General features: G+C 42.9%; 1 protein-coding gene across 3 annotated transcripts in view; it reads left to right on the top strand.

Moving 5' to 3' along the window:
* Positions 1-27703, top strand: part of LOC139412784 (cytoplasmic FMR1-interacting protein 1 homolog) — a gene marked incomplete at its 3' end in the record, with an annotated part of 108281 nt that overhangs the window by 74444 nt on the left and 6134 nt on the right. For all 3 annotated transcript variants that reach the window (XM_071159619.1, XM_071159537.1, XM_071159714.1), the window contains 7 exon segments: positions 1542-1695; positions 2622-2778; positions 7946-8042; positions 8372-8448; positions 21011-21119; positions 23133-23252; positions 27189-27388. In XM_071159619.1, the coding sequence (XP_071015720.1) occupies positions 1542-1695; positions 2622-2778; positions 7946-8042; positions 8372-8448; positions 21011-21119; positions 23133-23252; positions 27189-27388 (914 nt within the window).

Here is a 27703-nt window from a genome sequence, read left to right on the forward strand (position 1 = left end):
CTTTACAGAGTCTTGTTTCACTGCCACCAGTTACACACCCCTTTACAGAGTCACTGCCACCAGTTACACACCCCTTTACAGAGTCACTGCTACCAGTTACACACCCCTTTACAGAGTCACTGCCACCAGTTACACACCCCTTTACAGAGTCACTGCCACCAGTTACACACCCCTTTACAGAGTCTTGTTTCACTGCCACCAGTTACACACCCCTCTACAGAGTCTTGTTTCACTGTCACCAGTTACACACCCCTTTACAGAGTCACTGCCACCAGTTACACACCCCTTTACAGAGTCACTGCCACCAGTTACACACCCCTTTACAGAGTCTTGTTTCACTGCCACCAGTTACACACCCCTCTACAGAGTCTTGTTTCACTGCCACCAGTTACACAGTCCTTTACAGAGTCTTGTTTCACTGTCACCAGTTACACACACCTTTACAGAGTCTTGTTTCACTGCCACCAGTTACACACCCCTTTACAGAGTCTTGTTTCACTGCCACCAGTTACACACCCCTCTACAGAGTCTTGTTTCACTGTCACCGGTTACACACCCCTTACAGCCCTTTTTTAACCTGTAGACCGATATGCAGTACCAATCAAATGTATTTCCAGCGGTTAACCATTAACATTCCTAAGACTAACCAGAAGTGTTGGTGGCGACCAACCAGAAGTTAGTTACATACAGAACAGTTTTGGTGGAGACCAACCAGAAGTTAGTTACATACAGGACAGTTTTGATGGAGACCAACTAGAAGTTAGTTACATACAGGACAGTGTTGGTGGAGACCAACTAGAAGTTAGTTACATACAGGACAGTGTTGGTGGAGACCAACTAGAAGTTAGTTATATACAGGACAGTTTTGGTGGAGACCAACTAGAAGTTAGTTACATACAGGACAGTTTTGGTGGAGACCAACTAGAAGTTAGTTACATACAGAACAGTTTTGGTGGAGACCAACCAGAAGTTAGTTACATACAGGACAGTTTTGGTGGAGACCAACCAGAAGTTAATTACATACAGGACAGTTTTGGATGAGACCAACCAGAAGTTAGTTACATACAGGACAGTGTTGGTGGAGACCAACTAGAAGTTAGTTACATACAGAACAGTGTTGGTGGAGACCAAGTAGAAGTTAGTTACATACAGAACAGTGTTGGTGGAGACCAAGTAGAAGTTAGTTACATACAGAACAGTGTTGGTGGAGACCAAGTAGAAGTTAGTTACATACAGGACAGTTTTGGATGAGACCAACCAGAAGTTAGTTACATACAGGACAGTGTTGGTGGAGACCAAGTAGAAGTTAGTTACATACAGAACAGTGTTGGTGGAGACCAAGTAGAAGTTAGTTACATACAGGACAGTGTTGGTGGAGACCAAGTAGAAGTTAATTACATACAGAACAGTGTTGGTGGAGACCAAACAGAAATTGAATATTAAACCCTTTATTAAACCTTAAACCTAATTTCTCCTCCTCCTCCCCTCTGTGCCTTTCCATTCCTCCTCCTCCCTCCTCTTCCTCTCCTCCTCCTCTGTAGCTGTACATGGTTCGTACCATGCTGGAGTCTCTGATAGCTGATAAAAGTGGTTCTAAGAAGACTCTCCGCAGCTGTCTGGAGGGACCCACCATCATGGACATGGAGAAGTTCCACAGAGAGTCCTTCTTCTATACTCACCTGCTCAACTTCAGCGGTAAGGAGACCGGTAGAGACATACTTCAGCGGTAAGGAGACCGGTAGAGACAGACTTCAGGGGTAAGGAGACCGGTAGAGACAGACTTCAGGGGTAAGGAGACCGGTAGAGACAGACTTCAGCGGTAAGGAGACCGGTAGAGACAGACTTCAGCGGTAAGGAGACCGGTAGAGACAGACTTCAGGGGTAAGGAGACCAGTAGAGACAGACTTCAGCGGTAAGGAGACCGGTAGAGACAGACTTCAGCGGTAAGGAGACCGGTAGAGACAGACTTCAGGGGTAAGGAGACCGTTAGAGACAGACTTCAGCGGTAAGGAGACCGGTAGAGACAGACTTCAGCGGTAAGGAGACCGGTAGAGACAGACTTCAGGGGTAAGGAGACCGGTAGAGACAGACTTCAGCGGTAAGGAGACCGGTAGAGACAGAGTCTACATCCCAAATGGCACCACTTTAGACCAGCGGACATAGGATGATGCAGCCGGTACCTCCTGCTCCCCCTGTCCCCTCTCTAACCCTCTGTCCCCTCTCTAACCCTCTGTCCCCTCTCTAACCCTCTGTCCCCTCGCTAACCCTCTGTCCCCTCTCTACCCCTAACCCTCCGTCTGTCCCCCCCCAACCCTCTGTCCCCTCTCTAACCCTCTGTCCCCTCTCTACCCCTAACCCTCCGTCTGTCCCCCCAGAACCCTCTGTCCCCTCTCTAACCCTCTGTCCCCTCTCTAACCCTCTGTCCCCTCTCTAACCCTCCGTCCCCTCTAACTCTCCGTCCCCTCTAACCCTCTGTCCCCTCTAACCCTCTGTCCCCTCCCTAACCCTCTGTCCCCTCCCTAACCCTCTGTCCCCTCTCTAACCCCCTGTCCCCTCTCTAACCCTTTGTCCCCTCCCTAACCCCCTGTCCCCTCTCTAACCCTCTGTCCCCTCCCTAACAGAGACCCTACAGCAGTGCTGTGACCTGTCTCAGCTGTGGTTCAGAGAGTTCTTCCTGGAGCTGACCATGGGTGGCAGGATCCAGTTCCCCATCGAGATGTCCATGCCCTGGATCCTCACAGACCACATACTGGAGACCAAGGAGGCCTCTATGATGGAGTAAGACACTGTTTAGACCACTATGTGTGTCCGTTCATCTGTCCGTCCCCTGTAACCTCAAGGAGGCCTCTATGATGGAGTAAGACACCATGTTAGAGCAGTGTGTGTGTGTGTGTGTGTGTGTCCGTCTGACACACACTCCTGTTGGGCGGTTTCCCGATGTTCATACCGTCAACTAAAATAAATGAATTGTGAAGGCAGGCAGTCTCATCAAGTTATACATATACAGGTAGGAGCCACATGTCATTTCAAAATAAATCTAACTTTGTCTCCTTCACCCAAATCCAGATAGCTGGTGTTCTTAAAGAACTGTAAAATCTGGACCCCTACAAATAAGCAGGGCTAGACAATCTGGACCCCTAAAAATCAGCAGGGCTAGACAATCTGGACCCCTACAAATCAGCAGGGCTAGACAATCTGGACCCCTACAAATCAGCAGGGCTAGACAATCTGGACCCCTACATATCAGCAGGGCTAGACAATCTGGACCCCTACATATCAGGTGGGCTAGACAATCTGGACCCCTACAAATCAGCTGGGCTAGACAATCTGGACCCCTACAAATAAGCAGGGCTAGACAATCTGGACCCCTACAAATCAGCAGGGCTAGACAATCTGGACCCCTACAAATCAGCAGGGCTAGACAATCTGGACCCCTACATATCAGCTGGGCTAGACAATCTGGACCCCTACAAATCAGCTGGGCTAGACAATCTGTACCCCTACAAATCAGCTGGGCTAGACAATCTGGACCCCTACAAATCAGCAGGACTAGACAATCTGGACCCCTACAAATCAGCAGGGCTAGACAATCTGGACCCCTACAAATCAGCTGGGCTAGACAATCTGGACCCCTACAAATCAGCAGGTTTAGACAGTCTGGACCCCTACAAATCTGCAGGACTAGACAATCTGGACCCCTACAAATCAGCTGGGCTAGACAATCTGGACCCCTACAAATCAGCTGGGCTAGACAATCTGGACCCCTACAAATCAGCAGGGCTAGACAATCTGGACCCCTACAAATCAGCAGGGCTAGACAATCTGGACCCCTACATATCAGCAGGGCTAGACAATCTGGACCCCTACAAATCAGCTGGGCTAGACAATCTGGACCCCTACAAATCAGCAGGGCTAGACAATCTGGACCCCTACAAATCAGCTGGGCTAGACAATCTGGACCCCTACAAATCAGCAGGGCTAGACAATCTGGACCCCTACAAATCAGCAGGGCTAGACAATCTGGACCCCTACAAATCAGCTGGGCTAGACAATCTGGACCCCTACATATCAACTGGGCTAGACAATCTGGACCCCTACAAATCAGCTGGGCTAGACAATCTGGACCCCTACAAATCAGCCGGGCTAGACAATCTGGACCCCTACAAATCAGCAGGACTAGACAATCTGGACCCCTACAAATCAGCTGGGCTAGACAATCTGGACCCCTACAAATCAGCAGGGCTAGACAATCTGGACCCCTACAAATCAGCTGGGCTAGACAATCTGGACCCCTACAAATCAGCTGGGCTAGACAATCTGGACCCCTACAAATCAGCAGGACTAGACAATCTGGGCCCCTACAAATCAGCAGGGCTAGACAATCTGGACCCCTACAAATCAGCTGGGCTAGACAATCTGGACCCCTACAAATCAGCTGGGCTAGACAATCTGGACCCCTACAAATCAGCAGGACTAGACAATCTGGACCCCTACAAATCAGCTGGGCTAGACAATCTGGACCCCTACAAATCAGCAGGACTAGACAATCTGGACCCCTACAAATCAGCAGGGCTAGACAATCTGGACCCCTACAAATCAGCCGGGCTAGACAATCTGGATCCCTACAAATCAGCTGGACTAGACAATCTGGACCCCTACAAATCAGCTGGGCTAGACAATCTGGACCCCTACAAATCAGCAGGGCTAGACAATCTGGACCCCTACAAATCAGCTGGGCTAGACAATCTGGACCCCTACATATCAACTGGGCTAGACAATCTGGACCCCTACAAATCAGCTGGGCTAGACAATCTGGACCCCTACAAATCAGCCGGGCTAGACAATCTGGACCCCTACAAATCAGCAGGACTAGACAATCTGGACCCCTACAAATCAGCAGGACTAGACAATCTGGACCCCTACAAATCAGCTGGGCTAGACAATCTGGACCCCTACAAATCAGCAGGGCTAGACAATCTGGACCCCTACAAATCAGCTGGGCTAAACAATCTGGACCCCTACAAATCAGCTGGGCTAGACAATCTGGACCCCTACAAATCAGCTGGGCTAGACAATCTGGACCCCTACAAATCAGCAGGACTAGACAATCTGGACCCCTACAAATCAGCAGGGCTAGACAATCTGGACCCCTACAAATCAGCCGGGCTAGACAATCTGGATCCCTACAAATCAGCTGGACTAGACAATCTGGACCCCTACAAATCAGCTGGACTAGAAAATCTGGACCCCTACAAATCAGCAGGACTAGACAATATGGACCCCTACAAATCAGCAGGGCTAGACAATCTGGACCCCTACAAATCAGCTGGGCTAGACAATCTGGACCCCTACAAATCAGCCGGACTAGACAATCTGGACCCCTACAAATCAGCCGGGCTAGACAATCTGGACCCCTACATATCAGCAGGGCTAGACAATCTGGACCCCTACAAATCAGCCGGGCTAGACAATCTGGACCCCTACAAATCAGCCGGGCTAGACAATCTGGACCCCTACAAATCAGCTGGGCTAGACAATCTGGACCCCTACATATCAGCTGGGCTAGACAATCTGTACCCCTACAAATCAGCAGGACTAGACAATCTGGACCCTCTCTTTCTAAAATGATCTGCCAAAATTGTTGCAACCCCTTTTACCAGCCTGTTCAACCTCTCTTTCGTATCGTCTGAGATCCCCAAAGATTGGAAAGCTGCCGCGGTCATCCCCCTCTTCAAAGGGGGAGACACTCTAGACCCAAACTGCTACAGACCTATATCTAGTGATTCTCTGATCCACCTCTACGCAGACGACACCATTCTGTATACTTCTGGCCCTTCTTTGGACACTGTGTTAACTAACCTCCAGACAGGCTTCAATGCCATACAACTCTCCTTCCGTGGCCTCCAACGGCTCTTAAATACAAGTAAAACTAAATGCATGCTCTTCAATCGATTGATGCCCACACCTGCCCGCCCGTCCAGCATCACTACTCTGGACGGCTCTGACTTGAATATGAATATGTAGACAACTACAAATACCTAGGTGTCTGGTTAGACTATGAACTCTTCTTCCAGACTCACATTAAGCATCTCCAATCCAAAATTAAATCTAGAATCAGCTTCCTATTTCGCAACAAAGCATCCTTCACTCATGCTGCCAAACATACCCTCGTAAAACTGACTATCCTACCGATCCTTGACTTCAGCGATGTCATCTATAAAATAGCCTCCAACACTCTACTCAGCAAATTGGATGTAGTCTATCACAGTGCCATCCGTTTTGTCACCAAATCCCCATATACTACCCACTACTGCGACCTGTACACTCTCGTTGTTTGGCCCTCACTTCATACTCGTCGCCAAACCCACTGGCTACAGGTTATCTACAAGTCTCTGCTAGGTAAAGCCCCGCCTTATCTCACTGGTCACCATAGCAGCACCCACTCGTAGCACGCGCTCCAGCAGGTATATCTCACTGGTCACCATAGCAGCACCCACTCATAGCACGCGCTCCAGCAGGTATATCTCACTGATCATCCCCAAAGCCAATTCCTCCTTTGGCCGCCTTTCCTTCCAGTTCTCTGCTGCCAATGACTGGAACGAATTGCAAAAAATCCCTGAAGCTGGAGACTCATATCTCCCTCACTAACTTTAAGCATCAGCTGTCAGAGCAGCTCACAGATCACTGCACCTGTACATAGCACATCTGTAAACAGCCCATCCAACTACTTCATCCTCATATTGTATTTATTTATTCATCTTGCTCCTTTGCAACCCAGTATCTGTGCCAGCACATTCATCTTCTGCACATCTATCACTCCAGTGTTTAATTGGTATATTGTAATTACTTCACCATCATGGCCTATTTAGTGCCTTACCTCCCTTATCTTACCTCATTTGCACACACTGTTTATAGACTTTTTATATTGTATTATTGACTGTATGTTTGTTTTACTCCATGTGTAACTCTGTGTTGTCTGTTCACACTGCTATGCTTTATCTTGGCCAGGTCGCAGTTGTAAATGGGAACTTGTTCTCAACTAGCCTACCTGGTTAAATAAAGGTGAAATTAATTAATGAATTAAAAAACTGTGAAATATTTACTTACCCTTAACCAACAAAGCAGTTCAAGAAAGAGTTAAGAAAATATTTACTGAATAAACTAAAGTAAAAAAAATATAAAAAGTAACAGAATAAAATAAAAATAACAAGGCTATATACAAGGGCTACCGGTACCGAGTCAATGTGTGGGAGTACAGGTTAGTCGAGGTCATTTGTACATGTAGGTAGAGATAAAGTGACTAGACAATAAATAGTGAGTAGCAGCAGTGTAAAGACAAAGGGGTGTCAATGTAAATGGTCCGTGTGGCCATTTGATTAAATGTTCAGCAGTCATATGGCTTGGGGATAGAAGATGTTAAGGAGCTTTTTGGACCTAGACTTGGCACTCCGGTACCGCTTGCTGTACGGTAGCAGAGAAAACAGTCTATGACTAGGGTGACTGGAGTCTTTGACATTATTATATAGGTCCTGGATTGCAGGAAGTTTGGCCCCAGTGATGTACTGGGCCGTTCGCACTACCCTCTGTAGTGCCTAACGGTCAGATGCCGAGCAGTTGCCGTACCAGGCGATGATGCAACAGGTCAGGATGCTCTCGATGGTGCAGCTGTAGAACTTTTTGAGGATCTGAGGACCCATGCCAAATCTTTTCAGTCTCCTGCCCTCTTCACGACTGTCTTGGTGTGTTTGGACCATGATAGTTTGTTGGTGATCTGGACACCAAGGAACTTGAAACTCTCGACCCGCTCCACTGCTCGGCCCTCTTTTTCCTGTAGTCCATGATCATCTCCTTTGTCTTGATCATGTTGAGGGAGAGGTTGTCTGACAAAATCTATGTCCTGTCTTCTCTCATTGCTACAAAATGAAATGTATTTTTTGTCCTCCAGGTATGTGCTGTATCCTCTGGACCTCTATAATGACAGTGCCCACTACGCCCTGACCAAGTTCAAGAAGCAGTTCCTCTATGATGAGATAGAAGCAGAGGTAACTAGTTCACCATTAGACTAGTCATCACTACAGCAGAGGTATGTAGTTCACTATTAGACTAGTCATCACTACAGCAGAGGTAAGTAGTTCACCATTAGACTAGTCATCACTACAGCAGAGGTAACTAGTTCACCATTAGACTAGTGATCACTACAGCAGAGGTAACTAGTTCACCATTAGACTTGTCATCAATACAGCAGAGGTAACTAGTTCACCATTAGACTAGTCATCACTACAGCAGAGGTAACTAGTTCATCATTAGACTTGTCATCACTACATGAGTCTTGATCATTAATGCCCATGTCTTTGTTCCTTGATTCTTGCAGGTCAACCTGTGTTTTGATCAGTTTGTCTACAAGCTGGCTGATCAGATATTTGCCTACTACAAGATTCTAGCTGGAAGGTACGTGGACTATATCAACGAGAGGTCGACTAGTAACCTAAATACTAGAGGTCGACTAGTAACCTAAATACTAGAGGTCGACTAGTAACCTAAATACTAGAGGTCGACTAGTAACCTAAATACTAGAGGTCGACTAGTAACCTAAATACAAGAGGTCGACTAGTAACCTAAATACTGGAGGTCGACTAGTAACCTAAATACTAGAGGTCGACTAGTAACCTAAATACTAGAGGTCGACTAGTAACCTAAATACTAGAGGTCGACTAGTAACCTAAATACTAGAGGTCGACTAGTAACCTAAATACTAGAGGTCGACTAGTAACCTAAATACTAGAGGTCGACTAGTAACCTAAATACTAGAGGTCGACTAGTAACCTAAATACTAGAGGGTGACTAGTAACCTAAATACTAGAGGCCGACTAGTAACCTAAATACTAGAGGTCGACTCGTAACCTAAATACTAGAGGTCGACTCGTAACCTAAATACTGGAGGTCGACTAGTAACCTAAATACTGGAGGTCGACTAGTAACCTAAATACTAGAGGTCGACTAGTAACCTAAATACTAGAGGTCGACTAGTAACCTAAATTCTAGAGGTCGACTAGTAACCTAAATACTGGAGGTCGACTAGTAACCTAAATACTAGAGGTCGACTAGTAACCTAAATACTAGAGGTCGACTAGTAACCTAAATACTAGAGGTCGACTAGCAACCTAAATACTAGAGGTCGACTAGCAACCTAAATACTAGAGGTCGACTAGCAACCTAAATACTAGAGGTCGACTAGCAACCTAAATACTAGAGGTCGACTAGTAACCTAAATACTAGAGGTCGACTAGCAACCTAAATACTAGAGGTCGACTAGCAACCTAAATACTAGAGGTCGACTAGCAACCTAAATACTAGAGGTCGACTAGTAACCTAAATACTAGAGGTTGACTAGTAACCTAAATACTAGAGGTCGACTAGTAACCTAAATACTAGAGGTCGACTAGTAACCTAAATACTGGAGGTCGACTAGTAACCTAAATACTGGAGGTCGACTAGTAACCTAAATACTGGAGGTCGACTAGTAACCTAAATACTGGAGGTCGACTAGTAACCTAAATACTAGAGGTCGACTAGTAACCTAAATACTAGAGGTCGACTAGTAACCTAAATACTAGAGGCCGACTAGTAACCTAAATACTAGAGGTCGACTCGTAACCTAAATACTAGAGGTCGACTCGTAACCTAAATACTGGAGGTCGACTAGTAACCTAAATACCGGAGGTCGACTAGTAACCTAAATACTAGAGGTCGACTAGTAACCTAAATTCTAGAGGTCGACTAGTAACCTAAATACTGGAGGTCGACTAGTAACCTAAATACTAGAGGTCGACTAGTAACCTAAATACTAGAGGTCGACTAGTAACCTAAATACTAGAGGTCGACTAGTAACCTAAATACTAGAGGTCGACTAGTAACCTAAATACTAGAGGTCGACTAGTAACCTAAATACTAGAGGTCGACTAGTAACCTAAATACTAGAGGCCGACTAGTAACCTAAATACTAGAGGTCGACTAGCAACCTAAATACTAGAGGTCGACTAGCAACCTAAATACTAGAGGTCGACTAGCAACCTAAATACTAGTGGTCGACTAGCAACCTAAATACTAGAGGTCGACTAGCAACCTAAATACTAGAGGTCGACTAGTAACCTAAATACTAGAGGTCGACTAGCAACCTAAATACTAGAGGTCGACTAGCAACCTAAATACTAGAGGTCGACTAGCAACCTAAATACTAGAGGTCGACTAGTAACCTAAATACTAGAGGTCGACTAGCAACCTAAATACTAGAGGTCGACTAGCAACCTAAATACTAGAGGTCGACTAGCAACCTAAATACTAGAGGTCGACTAGCAACCTAAATACTAGAGGTCGACTAGTAACCTAAATACTAGAGGTCGACTAGTAACCTAAATACTGGAGGTCGACTAGTAACCTAAATACTGGAGGTCGACTAGTAACCTAAATACTGGAGGTCGACTAGTAACCTAAATACTGGAGGTCGACTAGTAACCTAAATACTAGAGGTCGACTAGTAACCTAAATACTAGAGGTCGACTAGTAACCTAAATACTGGAGGTCGACTAGCAACCTAAATACTAGAGGTCGACTAGCAACCTAAATACTAGAGGTCGACTAGCAACCTAAATACTAGAGGTCGACTAGCAACCTAAATACTAGTGGTCGACTAGCAACCTAAATACTAGAGGTCGACTAGCAACCTAAATACTAGAGGTCGACTAGTAACCTAAATACTAGAGGTCGACTAATTATGATTTTTCAACGCTGATACCGTTTATTGGAGGACCAAAAAAAGCCGATACCGATTAATCGACTAATTTAAATAAAATAAAAAAGTATATATTTGTAATAATGATAATTACAACAATACTGAATGAACAATGAACACTTTTATTTTAACTTAATATAATACATAAATAAATAATGAAACATGTTCAATTTGGTTTAAATAATGAAAAAATAAATAGTTGGAGAAGAAAGTAAAAGTGCAATATGTGCCATGTAAGAAAGCTAATGTTTAAGTTCCTTGCTCAGAACATGAGAACATATGAAAGCTGGTGTAACGGATGTGAAACGGCTAGCTTAGTTAGCGTGGGCGCTAAATAGCGTTTCAATCAGTGACGTCACTTGCTCTGAGACCTTGAAGTAGTAGTTCCCCTTGCTCTGCAAGGGCCGCGGCTTTTGTGGAGCGATGGGTAACGACGCTTCGTAGGTGTCAGTTGTTGATGTGTGCAGAAGGTCCCTGGTTCGCGCCCGGGTATGGGCGAGGGGACGGTCTAAACTTGTACTGTTACACTGGTGGTTCAATATTCCCAGGTAAGAAGTTTTAGGTTGTAGTTATTATAGGACTATTTCTCTCTATAACATGTGTATTTCATATACCTTTGACTATTGGATGTTCTAATAGGCACTTTAGTATTGCCAGCCTAATCTCAGGAGTTGATAGGCTTGAAGTCATAAACAGCCCTGTGATTCAAGCATTGAATGAATGCTTACAAGCCTGCTGCTGTCTACCACCGCTCAGTCAGACTGCTCTATCAAATATCAAATCATAGACTTATTTATAACATAATAAACACAGAAATACAAGCCTTAGGTCATTAATATGGTCAAATCCAGAAACTATCATTTTGAAAACAAGACGTTTATTATTTCAGTGAAATAAGGAACCGTTCCGTATTTAACTAACGGGTGGCATCCATCAGTCTAAATATTCCTGTTACATTGCGCAACCTTCAATGTTGTGTCATAATTACGTAAAATTCTGGCAAATTAGTTTGCAATGAGCCAGGCTGCCAAACTGTTGCATATACCCTGACTCTGCGTGCAATGAACGCAAGAGAAGTGACAATTTCACCTGGTTAATATCGCCTGCTAACCTGGATTTCTTTTAGCTAAATATGTAGGTTTAAAAATATATACTTCTGTGTATTGATTTTAAGAAATGCATTGATGTTTATGGTTAGGTACATTGATGGTTAGGTACATTGATGTTTATGGTTAGGTACATTGGTGTTTATGGTTAGGTACATTGGTGTTTATGGTTAGGTACATTGATGGTTAGGTACATTGGTGTTTATGGTTAGTTACATTGATGTTTATGGTTAGGTACATTGATGGTTAGGTACATTGATGTTTATGGTTAGGTACATTGATGTTTATGGTTAGGTACACTGGTGTTTATGGTTAGGTACATTGATGGTTAGGTACATTGGTGTTTATGGTTAGGTACATTGATGTTTATGGTTAGGTACATTGGTGTTTATGGTTAGGTACATTGGTGTTTATGGTTAGGTACATTGGTGTTTATGGTTAGGTACATTGGTGTTTATGGTTAGGTACATTGATGGTTAGGTACATTGGTGTTTATGGTTAGGTACATTGGTGTTTATGGTTAGGTACATTGGTGTTTATGGTTAGGTACATTGGTGTTTATGGTTAGGTACATTGGTGTTTATGGTTAGGTACATTGGTGTTTATGGTTAGGTACATTGATGGTTAGGTACATTGATGTTTATGGTTAGGTACATTGATGTTTATGGTTAGGTACATTGGTGTTTATGGTTAGGTACATTGGTGTTTATGGTTAGGTACATTGGTGTTTATGGTTAGGTACATTGGTGTTTATGGTTAGGTACATTGATGGTTAGGTACATTGATGGTTAGGTACATTGATGTTTATGGTTAGGTACATTGATGTTTATGGTTAGGTACATTGATGTTTATGGTTAGGTACATTGATGGTTAGGTACATTGATGTTTATGGTTAGGTACATTGGTGTTTATGGTTAGGTACATTGATGGTGAGGTACATTGGTGTTTATGGTTAGGTACATTGATGGTTAGGTACATTGGTGTTTATGGTTAGGTACATTGATGGTGAGGTACATTGGTGTTTATGGTTAGGTACATTGATGGTTAGGTACATTGATGGTTAGGTACATTGGTGTTTATGGTTAGGTACATTGATGGTTAGGTACATTGATGGTTAGGTACATTGATGTTTCTGGTTGGGTACATTGGTGTTTGTGGTTAGGTACATTGGTGTTTATTGTTAGGTACATTGGTGTTTATGGTTAGGTACATTGGTGTTTATGGTTAGGTACATTGATGGTTAGGTACATTGGTGTTTATGGTTAGATACATTGATGTTTATGGTTAGGTACATTGATGGTTAGGTACATTGGTGTTTATGGTTAGGTACATTGATGGTTAGGTACATTGGTGTTTATGGTTAGGTACATTGGTGTTTATGGTTAGGTACATTGATGTTTATGGTTAGGTACATTGATGGTTAGGTACATTGATGTTTATGGTTAGGTACATTGGTGTTTATGGTTAGGTACATTGGTGTTTATGGTTAGGTACATTGATGGTTAGGTACATTGGTGTTTATGGTTAGTTACATTGATGTTTATGGTTAGGTACATTGATGGTTAGGTACATTGATGTTTATGGTTAGGTACATTGATGTTTATGGTTAGGTACATTGGTGTTTATGGTTAGGTACATTGGTGTTTATGGTTAGGTACATTGGTGTTTATGGTTAGGTACATTGATGGTTAGGTACATTGATGTTTATGGTTAGGTACATTGATGTTTATGGTTAGGTACATTGATGTTTATGGTTAGGTACATTGATGGTGAGGTACATTGGTGTTTATGGTTAGGTACATTGATGGTTAGGTACATTGGTGTTTATGGTTAGGTACATTGATGGTGAGGTACATTGGTGTTTATGGTTAGGTACATTGATGGTTAGGTACATTGATGGTTAGGTACATTGGTGTTTATGGTTAGGTACATTGATGTTTCTGGTTGGGTACATTGGTGTTTATGGTTAGGTACATTGGTGTTTATGGTTAGGTACATTGATGGTTAGGTACATTGGTGTTTATGGTTAGATACATTGATGTTTATGGTTAGGTACATTGATGGTTAGGTACATTGGTGTTTATGGTTAGGTACATTGATGGTTAGGTACATTGGTGTTTATGGTTAGGTACATTGGTGTTTATTGTTAGGTACATTGATGTTTATGGTTAGGTACATTGATGGTTAGGTACATTGATGTTTATGGTTAGGTACATTGATGTTTATGGTTAGGTACATTGATGGTTAGGTACATTGATGTTTATGGTTAGGTACATTGATGGTTAGGTACATTGGTGTTTATGGTTAGGTACATTGGTGTTTATGGTTAGGTACATTGGTGTTTATGGTTAGGTACATTGGTGTTTATGGTTAGGTACATTGGTGTTTATAGTTAGGTACATTGATGTTTATTGTTAGTTACATTGGTGTTTATGGTTAGGTACATTGGTGTTTATGGTTAGGTACATTGGTGTTTATGGTTAGGTACATTGGTGTTTATGGTTAGGTACATTGATGGTTAGGTACATTGGTGTTTATGGTTAGTTACATTGGTGTTTATGGTTAGGTACATTGGTGTTTATGTTTAGGTACATTGATGGTTAGGTACATTGATGGTTAGGTACATTGGTGTTTATGGTTAGGTACATTGATGTTTATTGTTGGGTACATTGGTGTTTATGGTTAGGTACATTGGTGTTTATGGTTAGGTACATTGATGTTTATGGTTAGGTACATTGGTGTTTATGGTTAGGTACATTGATGGTTAGGTACATTGATGGTTAGGTACATTGATGTTAATGGTTAGGTACATTGATGGTTAGGTACATTGGTGTTTATGGTTAGGTACATTGGTGTTTATGGTTAGGTACATTGGTGTTTATGGTTAGGTACATTGGTGTTTATGGTTAGGTACATTGATGGTTAGGTACATTGGTGTTTATGGTTAGGTACATTGATGGTTAGGTACATTGGTGTTTATGGTTAGGTACATTGATGTTTATGGTTAGGTACATTGATGGTTAGGTACATTGATGTTTATGGTTAGGTACATTGATGTTTATGGTTAGTTACATTGGTGTTTATGGTTAGGTACATTGGTGTTTATGGTGAGGTACATTGATGGTTAGGTACATTGATGTTTATGGTTAGTTACATTGGTGTTTATGGTTAGGTACATTGGTGTTTATGGTTAGGTACATTGATGGTTAGGTACATTGATGTTTATGGTTAGTTACATTGGTGTTTATGGTTAGGTACATTGGTGTTTATGGTTAGGTACATTGATGATTAGGTACATTGGTGTTTATGGTTAGGTACATTGATGTTTATGGTTAGGTACATTGATGGTTAGGTACATTGATGTTTATGGTTAGGTACATTGATGTTTATGGTTAGTTACATTGGTGTTTATGGTTAGGTACATTGGTGTTTATGGTTAGGTACATTGATGGTTAGGTACATTGATGTTTATGGTTAGTTACATTGGTGTTTATGGTTAGGTACATTGGTGTTTATGGTTAGGTACATTGATGGTTAGGTACATTGATGTTTATGGTTAGGTACATTGATGGTTAGGTACATTGGTGTTTATGGTTAGGTACATTGGTGTTTATGGTTAGGTACATTGGTGTTTATGGTTAGGTACATTGGTGTTTATAGTTAGGTACATTGATGTTTATTGTTAGTTACATTGGTGTTTATGGTTAGGTACATTGGTGTTTATGGTTAGGTACATTGGTGTTTATGGTTAGGTACATTGGTGTTTATGGTTAGGTACATTGATGGTTATGTTTAGGTACATTGATGGTTAGGTACATTGATGGTTAGGTACATTGGTGTTTATGGTTAGGTACATTGATGTTTATTGTTGGGTACATTGGTGTTTATGGTTAGGTACATTGGTGTTTATGGTTAGGTACATTGATGTTTATGGTTAGGTACATTGATGTTTATGGTTAGGTACATTGGTGTTTATGGTTAGGTACATTGATGGTTAGGTACATTGATGGTTAGGTACATTGATGTTAATGGTTAGGTACATTGATGGTTAGGTACATTGGTGTTTATGGTTAGGTACATTGGTGTTTATGGTTAGGTACATTGGTGTTTATGGTTAGGTACATTGGTGTTTATGGTTAGGTACATTGATGGTTAGGTACATTGGTGTTTATGGTTAGGTACATTGATGGTTAGGTACATTGGTGTTTATGGTTAGGTACATTGATGTTTATGGTTAGGTACATTGATGGTTAGGTACATTGATGTTTATGGTTAGGTACATTGATGTTTATGGTTAGTTACATTGGTGTTTATGGTTAGGTACATTGGTGTTTATGGTTAGGTACATTGATGGTTAGGTACATTGATGTTTATGGTTAGTTACATTGGTGTTTATGGTTAGGTACATTGGTGTTTATGGTTAGGTACATTGATGGTTAGGTACATTGATGTTTATGGTTAGTTACATTGGTGTTTATGGTTAGGTACATTGGTGTTTATGGTTAGGTACATTGATGATTAGGTACATTGGTGTTTATGGTTAGGTACATTGATGTTTATGGTTAGGTACATTGATGGTTAGGTACATTGATGTTTATGGTTAGGTACATTGATGTTTATGGTTAGTTACATTGGTGTTTATGGTTAGGTACATTGGTGTTTATGGTTAGGTACATTGATGGTTAGGTACATTGATGTTTATGGTTAGTTACATTGGTGTTTATGGTTAGGTACATTGGTGTTTATGGTTAGGTACATTGATGGTTAGGTACATTGGTGTTTATGGTTAGTTACATTGGTGTTTATGGTTAGGTACATTGATGGTTAGGTACATTGGTGTTTATGGTTAGTTACATTAGTGTTTATGGTTAGGTACATTGGTGTTTATGGTTAGGTACATTGATGTTTAGGTACATTGGTGTTTATGGTTAGGTACATTGGTGTTTATGGTTAGGTACATTGATGTTTATGGTTAGGTACATTGATGTTTATGGTTAGGTACATTGGTGTTTATGGTTAGGTACATTGGTGTTTATGGTTAGGTACATTGATGTTTATGGTTAGGTACATTGGTGTTTATGGTTAGGTACATTGGTGTTTATGGTTAGGTACATTGGTGTTTATGGTTAGGTACATTGATGGTTAGGTACATTGGTGTTTATGGTTAGGTACATTGGTGTTTATGGTTAGGTACATTGGTGTTTATGGTTAGGTACATTGATGGTTAGGTACATTGATGTTTATGGTTAGGTACATTGGTGTTTATGGTTAGGTACATTAATGGTTAGGTACATTGGTGTTTATGGTTAGGTACATTGGTGTTTATGGTTAGGTACATTGGTGTTTATGGTTAGGTACATTGATGTTTATGGTTAGGTACATTGGTGTTTATGGTTAGGTACATTGATGGTTAGGTACATTGATGTTTATGGTTAGGTACATTGGTGTTTATGGTTAGGTACATTGATGGTTAGGTACATTGGTGTTTATGGTTAGGTACATTGATGTTTATGGTTAGGTACATTGATGGTTAGGTACATTGATGTTTATGGTTAGGTACATTGATGTTTATGGTTAGGTACATTGATGGTTAGGTACATTGATGTTTATGGTTAGGTACATTGATGGTTAGGTACATTGGTGTTTATGGTTAGGTACATTGGTGTTTATGGTTAGGTACATTGGTGTTTATGGTTAGGTACATTGGTGTTTATGGTTAGGTACATTGGTGTTTATGGTTAGGTACATTGATGGTTAGGTACATTGATGTTTATTGTTAGTTACATTGGTGTTTATGGTTAGGTACATTGGTGTTTATGGTTAGGTACATTGGTGTTTATGGTTAGGTACATTGGTGTTTATGGTTAGGTACATTGATGGTTAGGTACATTGGTGTTTATGGTTAGTTACATTGGTGTTTATGGTTAGGTACATTGGTGTTTATGTTTAGGTACATTGATGGTTAGGTACATTGATGGTTAGGTACATTGGTGTTTATGGTTGGGTACATTGGTGTTTATGGTTAGGTACATTGATGTTTATGGTTAGGTACATTGATGGTTAGGTACATTGGTGTTTATGGTTAGGTACATTGATGGTTAGGTACATTGGTGTTTATGGTTAGGTACATTGGTGTTTATGGTTAGGTACATTGATGGTTAGGTACATTGGTGTTTATGGTTAGGTACATTGATGGTTAGGTACATTGGTGTTTATGGTTAGGTACATTGATGTTTATGGTTAGGTACATTGGTGTTTATGGTTAGTTACATTGGTGTTTATGGTTAGGTACATTGGTGTTTATGGTTAGGTACATTGATGGTTAGGTACATTGATGTTTATGGTTAGGTACATTGATGTTTATGGTTAGTTACATTGGTGTTTATGGTTAGGTACATTGGTGTTTATGGTTAGGTACATTGATGGTTAGGTACATTGATGTTTATGGTTAGTTACATTGGTGTTTATGGTTAGGTACATTGGTGTTTATGGTTAGGTACATTGATGGTTAGGTACATTGATGTTTATGGTTAGTTACATTGGTGTTTATGGTTAGGTACATTGGTGTTTATGGTTAGGTACATTGGTGTTTATGGTTAGGTACATTGGTGTTTATGGTTAGGTACATTGATGGTTAGGTACATTGGTGTTTATGGTTAGGTACATTGGTGTTTATGGTTAGGTACATTGATGTTTATGGTTAGGTGCATTGATGTTTATGGTTAGGTACATTGATGTTTGTGGTTAGGTGCATCGATGTTGATGGTTAGGTACATTGATGTTTATGGTGAGGTACACATGTGGAAAGATTGTCCTTTTTTCGGCAATGTGCTTTTGTTAAATCATCCCCCGTTTGACGAAGTAGGCTGTGATTCGATGATAAATTAACAGGCACCGCATTGTTTATATGCAACGCAGGACAAGCTAGTTAACCTAGTAATATCATCAAACATGTGTAGTTACAGTGCCTTGCGAAAGTATTCGGCCCCCTTGAACTTTGCGACCTTTTGCCACATTTCAGGCTTCAAACATAAAGATATAAAACTGTATTTTTTTGTGAAGAATCAACAACAAGTGGGACACAATCATGAAGTGGAACGACATTTATTGGATATTTCAAACTTTTTTAACAAATCAAAAACTGAAAAATTGGGCGTGCAAAATTATTCAGCCCCCTTAAGTTAATACTTTGTAGCGCCACCTTTTGCTGCGATTACAGCTGTAAGTCGCTTGGGGTATGTCTCTATCAGTTTTGCACATCGAGAGACTGGAATTTTTTCCCATTCCTCCTTGCAAAACATCTCGAGCTCAGTGAGGTTGGATGGAGAGCATTTGTGAACAGCAGTTTTCAGTTCTTTCCACAGATTCTCGATTGGATTCAGGTCTGGACTTTGACTTGGCCATTCTAACACCTGGATATGTTTATTTTTGAACCATTTCATTGTAGATTTTGCTTTATGTTTTAGATCATTGTCTTGTTGGAAGACAAAATTCCGTCCCAGTCTCAGATCTTTTGCAGACTCCATCAGGTTTTCTTCCAGAATGGTCCTGTATTTGGCTCCATCCATCTTCCCATCAATTTTAACCATCTTCCCTGTCCCTGCTGAAGAAAAGCAGGCCCAAACCATGATGCTGCCACCACCATGTTTGACAGTGGGGATGGTGTGTTCAGCTGTGTTGCTTTTACGCCAAACATAAAGTTTTGCATTGTTGCCAAAAAGTTCAATTTTGGTTTCATCTGACCAGAGCACCTTCTTCCACATGTTTGGTGTGTCTCCCAGGTGGCTTGTGGCAAACTTTAAACAACACTTTTTATGTATATCTTTAAGAAATGGCTTTCTTCTTGCCACTCTTCCATAAAGGCCAGATTTGTGCACTATATGACTGATTGTTGTCCTATGGACAGAGTCTCCCACCTCAGCTGTAGATCTCTGCAGTTCATCCAGAGTGATCATGGGCCTCTTGGCTGCATCTCTGATCAGTCTTCTCCTTGTATGAGCTGAAAGTTTAGAGGGACGGCCAGGTCTTGGTAGATTTGCAGTGGTCTGATACTCTTTCCATTTCAATATTATCGCTTGCACAGTGCTCCTTGGGATGTTTAAAGCTTGGGAAATCTTTTTGTATCCAAATCCGGCTTTAAACTTCTTCACAACAGTATCTCGGACCTGCCTGGTGTGTTCCTTGTTCTTCATGATGCTCTCTGCGCTTTTAACGGACCTCTGAGACTATCACAGTGCAGGTGCATTTATACGGAGACTTGATTACACACAGGTGGATTGTATTTATCATCATTAGTCATTTAGGTCAACATTGGATCATTCAGAGATCCTCACTGAACTTCTGGAGAGAGTTTGCTTCACTGAAAGTAAAGGGGCTGAATAATTTTGCACGCCCAATTTTTCAGTTTTTGATTTGTTAAAAAAGTTTGAAATATCCAATAAATGTCGTTCCACTTCATGATTGTGTCCCACTTGTTGTTGATTCTTCACAAAAAAATACAGTTTTATATCTTTATGTTTGAAGCCTGAAATGTGGCAAAAGGTCGCAAAGTTCAAGGGGGCCGAATACTTTCGCAAGGCACTGTAACTAGTGATTATGTTAAGATTGATTGTTTTTAATAAGATAAGTTTAATGCTAGCTAGCAACCTACCTTGGCTCCTTGCTGCACTCGCGTAATAGGTAGTCAGCCTGCCACACAGTCTCCTCGTGGATTGCAATGTAATCAGCCATAATCGGCGTCCAAAAAGGCTGATTACCGATTGTTATGAAAACTTGAAATCGGCCCTAATTAATTGGCCGATTAGTCTGTCGACCTCTAGTATCAACTGTTGAAAAACAAGCACTTGAATCGCTCAGAGACAAGCAGGGCCTCTAACTGTTTAGTCCACCAGCCACTGTCAGATAGATCTTCTTACATTGTTATTGAAAATGTTGGGCCGGAAACTAAAAAACAAACACAATTGATGAGCATTCTTTGTAAAGTTTCTATAAAATAGACATTCTTGCCCGCCAATGCCAACATTGGCCCACATTTGGCGAGTGGCGGATGTTAATTTTCTGGAGGCGAGACTCTGATAGGAACATGTGTCAGATAAAAGCTTGATTCCTTCCTCAGTCTGTTGCTGGACAAGCGTCTGAGAGCGGACTGTAAGAACCAGGGAGCCAACATCCCCTGGCCTGCGTCCAACCGCTACGAGACCCTGCTGAAACAACGCCATGTACAGGTAACCCTCTGACCCCTAACCCTCCAACCACTACGAGACCCTGCTGAAACAACGCCATGTACAGGTAACCCTCTGATCCCTGACCCCTAACCCTCCAACCACAACGAGACCCTGCTGAAACAACGCCATGTACAGGTAACCCTCTGATCCCTGACCCCTAACCCTCCAACCACTACGAGACCCTGCTGAAACAACGCCATGTACAGGTAACCCCTGACCCCTAACCACTACGAGACCCTGCTGAAACAACGCCATGTACAGGTAACCCTCTGATTCCTGACCCCTAACCCTCCAACCGCTACGAGACCCTGCTGAAACAACGCCATGTACAGGTAACCCTCTGACCCCTGACCCCTAACCCTCCGACCGCTACGAGACCCTGCTGAAACAACGCCATGTACAGGTAACCCCTGACCCCTAACCCTAACCACTACGAGACCCTTCACTGTGGTAATTCAATGATTCTTCTTCTTCTGGCATTCTCTGCAAATAAATAAATCAATAATAAATAAATACATACATACATAAACAATTAATGCACCTGTGGAACGGTCGTTAACACACTAACAGTTTACAGACGGTAGGAAATTAAGGTCACAGTTACGAAAACTTAGGACACTAAAGAGGCTTTTCTACTGACTCTGAAAAACACCAAAAGAAAGATGCCCAGGGTCCCTGCTCATCTGTGTGAACGTGCCTTAGGCATGCTGCAAGGAGGCATGAGGACTGCAGATGTGGCCAGGGCAGTAAACTGCAATGTCCGTACTGTGAGACGCCTAAGACAGCACTACAGGGAGACAAGACGGACAGCTGATTGTCCTCGCAGTGACAGACCACGTGTAACAACACCTGCACAGGATCGGTACATCCGAACATCACACCTGTGGGACAGGTACAGGATGGCACCAACAACTGCCCGAGATACACCAGGAAGGCACAATCCCTCCATCAGTGCTCAGACTGTCCTCAATAGGCTGAGATAGGCTGGACTGAGGGCTTGTAGGTCTGTTGTAAGGCAGGTCCTCACCAGACATCACCAGCATCAACGTCGCCTATCAGTGCTCAGACTGAGAGAGGCTGGACTGAGGGCTTGTAGGCCTGTTGTAAGGCAGGTCCTCACCAGACATCACCGGCAACAACGTTGCATATGGGCACAAACCCACCATCGCTGGACCAGACAGGACTGGCAAAAAGTGCTCTTCACTGACGAGTCGCGGTTTTGTCTCACCATGGGTGATGGTCAGATTCGCATTTATCATCAAAGGAATGAGCGTTACACTGAGGCCTGAGCGGGATCGATTTGGAGGTGGAGGGTCCGTCATGGTCTGGGGCGGTGTGTCATTGCAGGCAATCTCAACTCTGTGCGTTACAGGGAAGACATCTTCCTCCCTCATATGGTACCCTTCCTGCAGGCTCATCCTGACATGACCCTCCAGCATGACAATGCCACCAGCCATACTGCTCATTCTGTGCATGATTTCCTGCAAGACAGGAATGTCAGTGTTTTGCCATGGCCAGCGAAGAGCCTGGATCTCAATCCCATTGAGCACGTCTGGGACCTGTTGGATCGGAGGGTGAGGGCTAGGACCATTCCCCACAGAAATGTCCGGGAACATGCAGGTGCCTTGGTGGAAGAGTGGAGTAACATCTCACAGCCAGAACTGGCAAATCTGGTGCAGTCCATGAGGAGGAGATGCACTGCAGTACTTAATGCAGCTGGTGGCCACACCAGATACTGACTGTTACTTTTGATTTTGACCCCCCCTTTGTTCAGGGACACATTATTCAATTTCTGTTAGTCACATGTCTGTGAAACTTGTTCAGTTTATGTCTCAGTTGTTGATTATTTTTATGTTCATACAAATATTTACAACTGTTAAGATTGCTGAAAATGTAACGCAGTTGACAGTAAGAGGACGTTTATTTTTTTGATGAGTTTAAATTTTTGTATGATTCTCCCTAACAGTCCTGGGTTGTGTCTGTCTGTCATGTTGGTTCCTCTCCTCTCTCTAGCTGCTGGGTCGTTCCATAGACCTGAACCGTCTGATCACCCAGAGAGTGTCTGCTGCTCTCTACAAGTCTCTGGAGCTGGCCATCAACCGCTTTGAGAGCGAGGACCTCACATCCATCGTGGTACGACCTGCTTTAAGTGTGTCTGTGTTATTTATTGACTGTCCACTGTGTAACAGGAACTAGAAGGTCTGATTGGACATCAACCGTATGACCCACAAACTGTCTTCTCCCCATCCTTGTAACAGGAACTAGAAGGTCTGATGAACATCAACCGTATGACCCACAAACTGTCTTCTCCCCATCCTTGTAACAGGAACTAGAAGGTCTGATGAACATCAACCGTATGACCCACAAACTGTCTTCTCCTCCTCCTTGTAACAGGAACTAGAAGGTCTGATGAACATCAACCGTATGACCCACAAGCTGTCTTCTCCCCCTCCTTGTAACAGGAACTAGAAGGTCTGATTGGACATCAACCGTATGACCCACAAGCTGTCTTCTCCTCCTCCTTGTAACAGGAACTAGAAGGTCTGATGAACATCAACCGTATGACCCACAAACTGTCTTCTCCTCCTCCTTGTAACAGGAACTAGAAGGTCTGATGAACATCAACCGTATGACCCACAAACTGTCTTCTCCTCCTCCTTGTAACAGGAACTAGAAGGTCTGATGAACATCAACCGTATGACCCACAAACTGTCTTCTCCCCATCCTTGTAACAGGAACTAGAAGGTCTGATGAACATCAAACGTATGACCCACAAGCTGTCTTCTCCCCATCCTTGTAACAGGAACTAGAAGGTCTGATGAACATCAACCGTATGACCCACAAACTGTCTTCTCCTCCTTCCTTGTAACAGGAACTAGAAGGTCTGATGAACATCAACCGTATGACCCACAAACTGTCTTCTCCTCCTCCTTGTAACAGGAACTAGAAGGTCTGATGAACATCAACCGTATGACCCACAAACTGTCTTCTCCTCCTCCTTGTAACAGGAACTAGAAGGTCTGATGAACATCAACCGTATGACCCACAAGCTGTCTTCTCCTCCTCCTTGTAACAGGAACTAGAAGGTCTGATGAACATCAACCGTATGACCCACAAGCTGTCTTCTCCTCCTCCTTGTAACAGGAACTAGAAGGTCTGATGAACATCAACCGTATGACCCACAAACTGTCTTCTCCTCCTCCTTGTTTCAGGAACTAGAAGGTCTGATGAACATCAACCGTATGACCCACAAGCTGTCTTCTCCTCCTCCTTGTAACAGGAACTAGAAGGTCTGATGAACATCAACCGTATGACCCACAAGCTGTCTTCTCCTCCTCCTTGTAACAGGAACTAGAAGGTCTGATGAACATCAACCGTATGACCCACAAACTGTCTTCTCCCCATCCTTGTAACAGGAACTAGAAGGTCTGATGAACATCAACCGTATGACCCACAAGCTGTCTTCTCCTCCTCCTTGTAACAGGAACTAGAAGGTCTGATGAACATCAACCGTATGACCCACAAGCTGTCTTCTCCTCCTCCTTGTAACAGGAACTAGAAGGTCTGATGAACATCAACCGTATGACCCACAAACTGTCTTCTCCTCCTCCTTGTAACAGGAACTAGAAGGTCTGATGAACATCAACCGTATGACCCACAAACTGTCTTCTCCTCCTCCTTGTAACAGGAACTAGAAGGTCTGATGAACATCAACCGTATGACCCACAAGCTGTCTTCTCCTCCTCCTTGTAACAGGAACTAGAAGGTCTGATGAACATCAACCGTATGACCCACAAACTGTCTTCTCCTCCTCCTTGTAACAGGAACAAGAAGGTCTGATGAACATCAACCGTATGACCCACAAACTGTCTTCTCCTCCTCCTTGTAACAGGAACTAGAAGGTCTGATGAACATCAACCGTATGACCCACAAACTGTCTTCTCCTCCTCCTTGTAACAGGAACTAGAAGGTCTGATGAACATCAACCGTATGACCCACAAGCTGTCTTCTCCTCCTCCTTGTAACAGGAACTAGAAGGTCTGATGAACATCAACCGTATGACCCACAAACTGTCTTCTCCCCATCCTTGTAACAGAAACTAGAAGGTCTGATGAACATCAACCGTATGACCCACAAGCTGTCTTCTCCTCCTCCTTGTAACAGGAACTAGAAGGTCTGATGAACATCAACCGTATGACCCACAAGCTGTCTTCTCCCCCTCCTTGTAACAGGAACTAGAAGGTCTGATTGGACATCAACCGTATGACCCACAAGCTGTCTTCTCCTCCTCCTTGTAACAGGAACTAGAAGGTCTGATGAACATCAACCGTATGACCTACAAACTGTCTTCTCCTCCTCCTTGTAACAGGAACTAGAAGGTCTGATGAACATCAACCGTATGACCCACAAACTGTCTTCTCCTCCTCCTTGTAACAGGAACTAGAAGGTCTGATGAACATCAACCGTATGACCAACAAGCTGTCTTCTCCTCCTCCTTGTAACAGGAACTAGAAGGTCTGATGAACATCAACCGTATGACCCGCAAACTGTCTTCTCCTCATCCTTGTAACAGGAACTAGAAGGTCTGATGAACATCAACCGTATGACCCACAAGCTGTCTTCTCCTCCTCCTTGTAACAGGAACTAGAAGGTCTGATGAACATCAACCGTATGACCCACAAGCTGTCTTCTCCTCCTCCTTGTAACAGGAACTAGAAGGTCTGATGAACATCAACCGTATGACCCACAAGCTGTCTTCTCCTCCTCCTTGTAACAGGAACTAGAAGGTCTGATGAACATCAACCGTATGACCCACAAACTGTCTTCTCCTCCTCCTTGTAACAGGAACAAGAAGGTCTGATGAACATCAACCGTATGACCCACAAACTGTCTTCTCCTCCTCCTTGTAACAGGAACTAGAAGGTCTGATGAACATCAACCGTATGACCCACAAACTGTCTTCTCCTCCTCCTTGTAACAGGAACTAGAAGGTCTGATGAACATCAACCGTATGACCCACAAGCTGTCTTCTCCTCCTCCTTGTAACAGGAACTAGAAGGTCTGATGAACATCAACCGTATGACCCACAAACTGTCTTCTCCTCCTCCTTGTAACAGGAACTAGAAGGTCTGATGAACATCAACCGTATGACCCACAAACTGTCTTCTCCCCCTCCTTGTAACAGGAACTAGAAGGTCTGATGAACATCAACCGTATGACCCACAAACTGTCTTCTCTCCCTCCTTGTAACAGGAACTAGAAGGTCTGATGAACATCAACCGTATGACCCACAAGCTGTCTTCTCCTCCTCCTTGTAACAGGAACTAGAAGGTCTGATGAACATCAATCGTATGACCCACAAACTGTCTTCTCCTCCTCCTTGTAACAGGAACTAGAAGGTCTGATGAACATCAACCGTATGACCCACAAACTGTCTTCTCCTCCTCCTTGTAACAGGAACTAGAAGGTCTGATGAACATCAACCGTATGACCCACAAACTGTCTTCTCCTCCTCCTTGTAACAGGAACTAGAAGGTCTGATGAACATCAACCGTATGACCCACAAACTGTCTTCTCCTCCTCCTTGTAACAGGAACTAGAAGGTCTGATGAACATCAACCGTATGACCCACAAACTGTCTTCTCCTCCTCCTTGTAACAGGAACTAGAAGGTCTGATGAACATCAACCGTATGACCCACAAACTGTCTTCTCCTCCTCCTTGTAACAGGAACTAGAAGGTCTGATGAACATCAACCGTATGACCCACAAACTGTCTTCTCCTCCTCCTTGTAACAGGACCTAGAAGGTCTGATGAAGATCAACCGTATGACCCACAAGCTGTCTTCTCCTCCTCCTTGTAACAGGAACTAGAAGGTCTGATGAATATCAACCGTATGACCCACAAACTGTCTTCTCCTCCTCCTTGTAACAGGAACTAGAAGGTCTGATGAACATCAACCGTATGACCCACAAACTGTCTTCTCCTCCTCCTTGTAACAGGAACTAGAAGGTCTGATGAAGATCAACCGTATGACCCACAAGCTGTCTTCTCCTCCTCCTTGTAACAGGAACTAGAAGGTCTGATGAACATCAACCGTATGACCCACAAGCTGCTGTCTAAGTTCCTGACGCTGGACAGTATGGACGCCATGTTCCGGGAGGCCAATCACAATGTCTCCGCCCCCTACGGACGCATCACACTCCATGTCTTCTGGGAACTCAACTACGATTTCCTCCCCAACTACTGCTACAACGGATCTACTAACAGGTAACACAACTACTGCTACAACTACACACAACTACTGCTACTACGGATCCACTAACTGTTCTTGTTAACAGCAGATGGGGTTATGAAGGATTTCTACCTGTTCTTGTTTACAGCAGAGGGGGTTATGAAGGATTTCCACCTGTTCTTGGTAACAGCAGAGGGAGTTATGAAGGATTTCCACCTGTTCTTGTTTACAGCAGAGGGGGTTATGAAGGATTTGCACCTGTTCTTGTTTACAGCAGAGGGGGTTATGAAGGATTTATACCTGTTCTTGTTTACAGCAGAGGGGGTTATGAAGGATTTCCACCTGTTCTT

Source organism: Oncorhynchus clarkii, chromosome 1 (assembly GCF_045791955.1).
Source record: "Oncorhynchus clarkii lewisi isolate Uvic-CL-2024 chromosome 1, UVic_Ocla_1.0, whole genome shotgun sequence".
Taxonomy (NCBI): domain Eukaryota; kingdom Metazoa; phylum Chordata; class Actinopteri; order Salmoniformes; family Salmonidae; genus Oncorhynchus; species Oncorhynchus clarkii.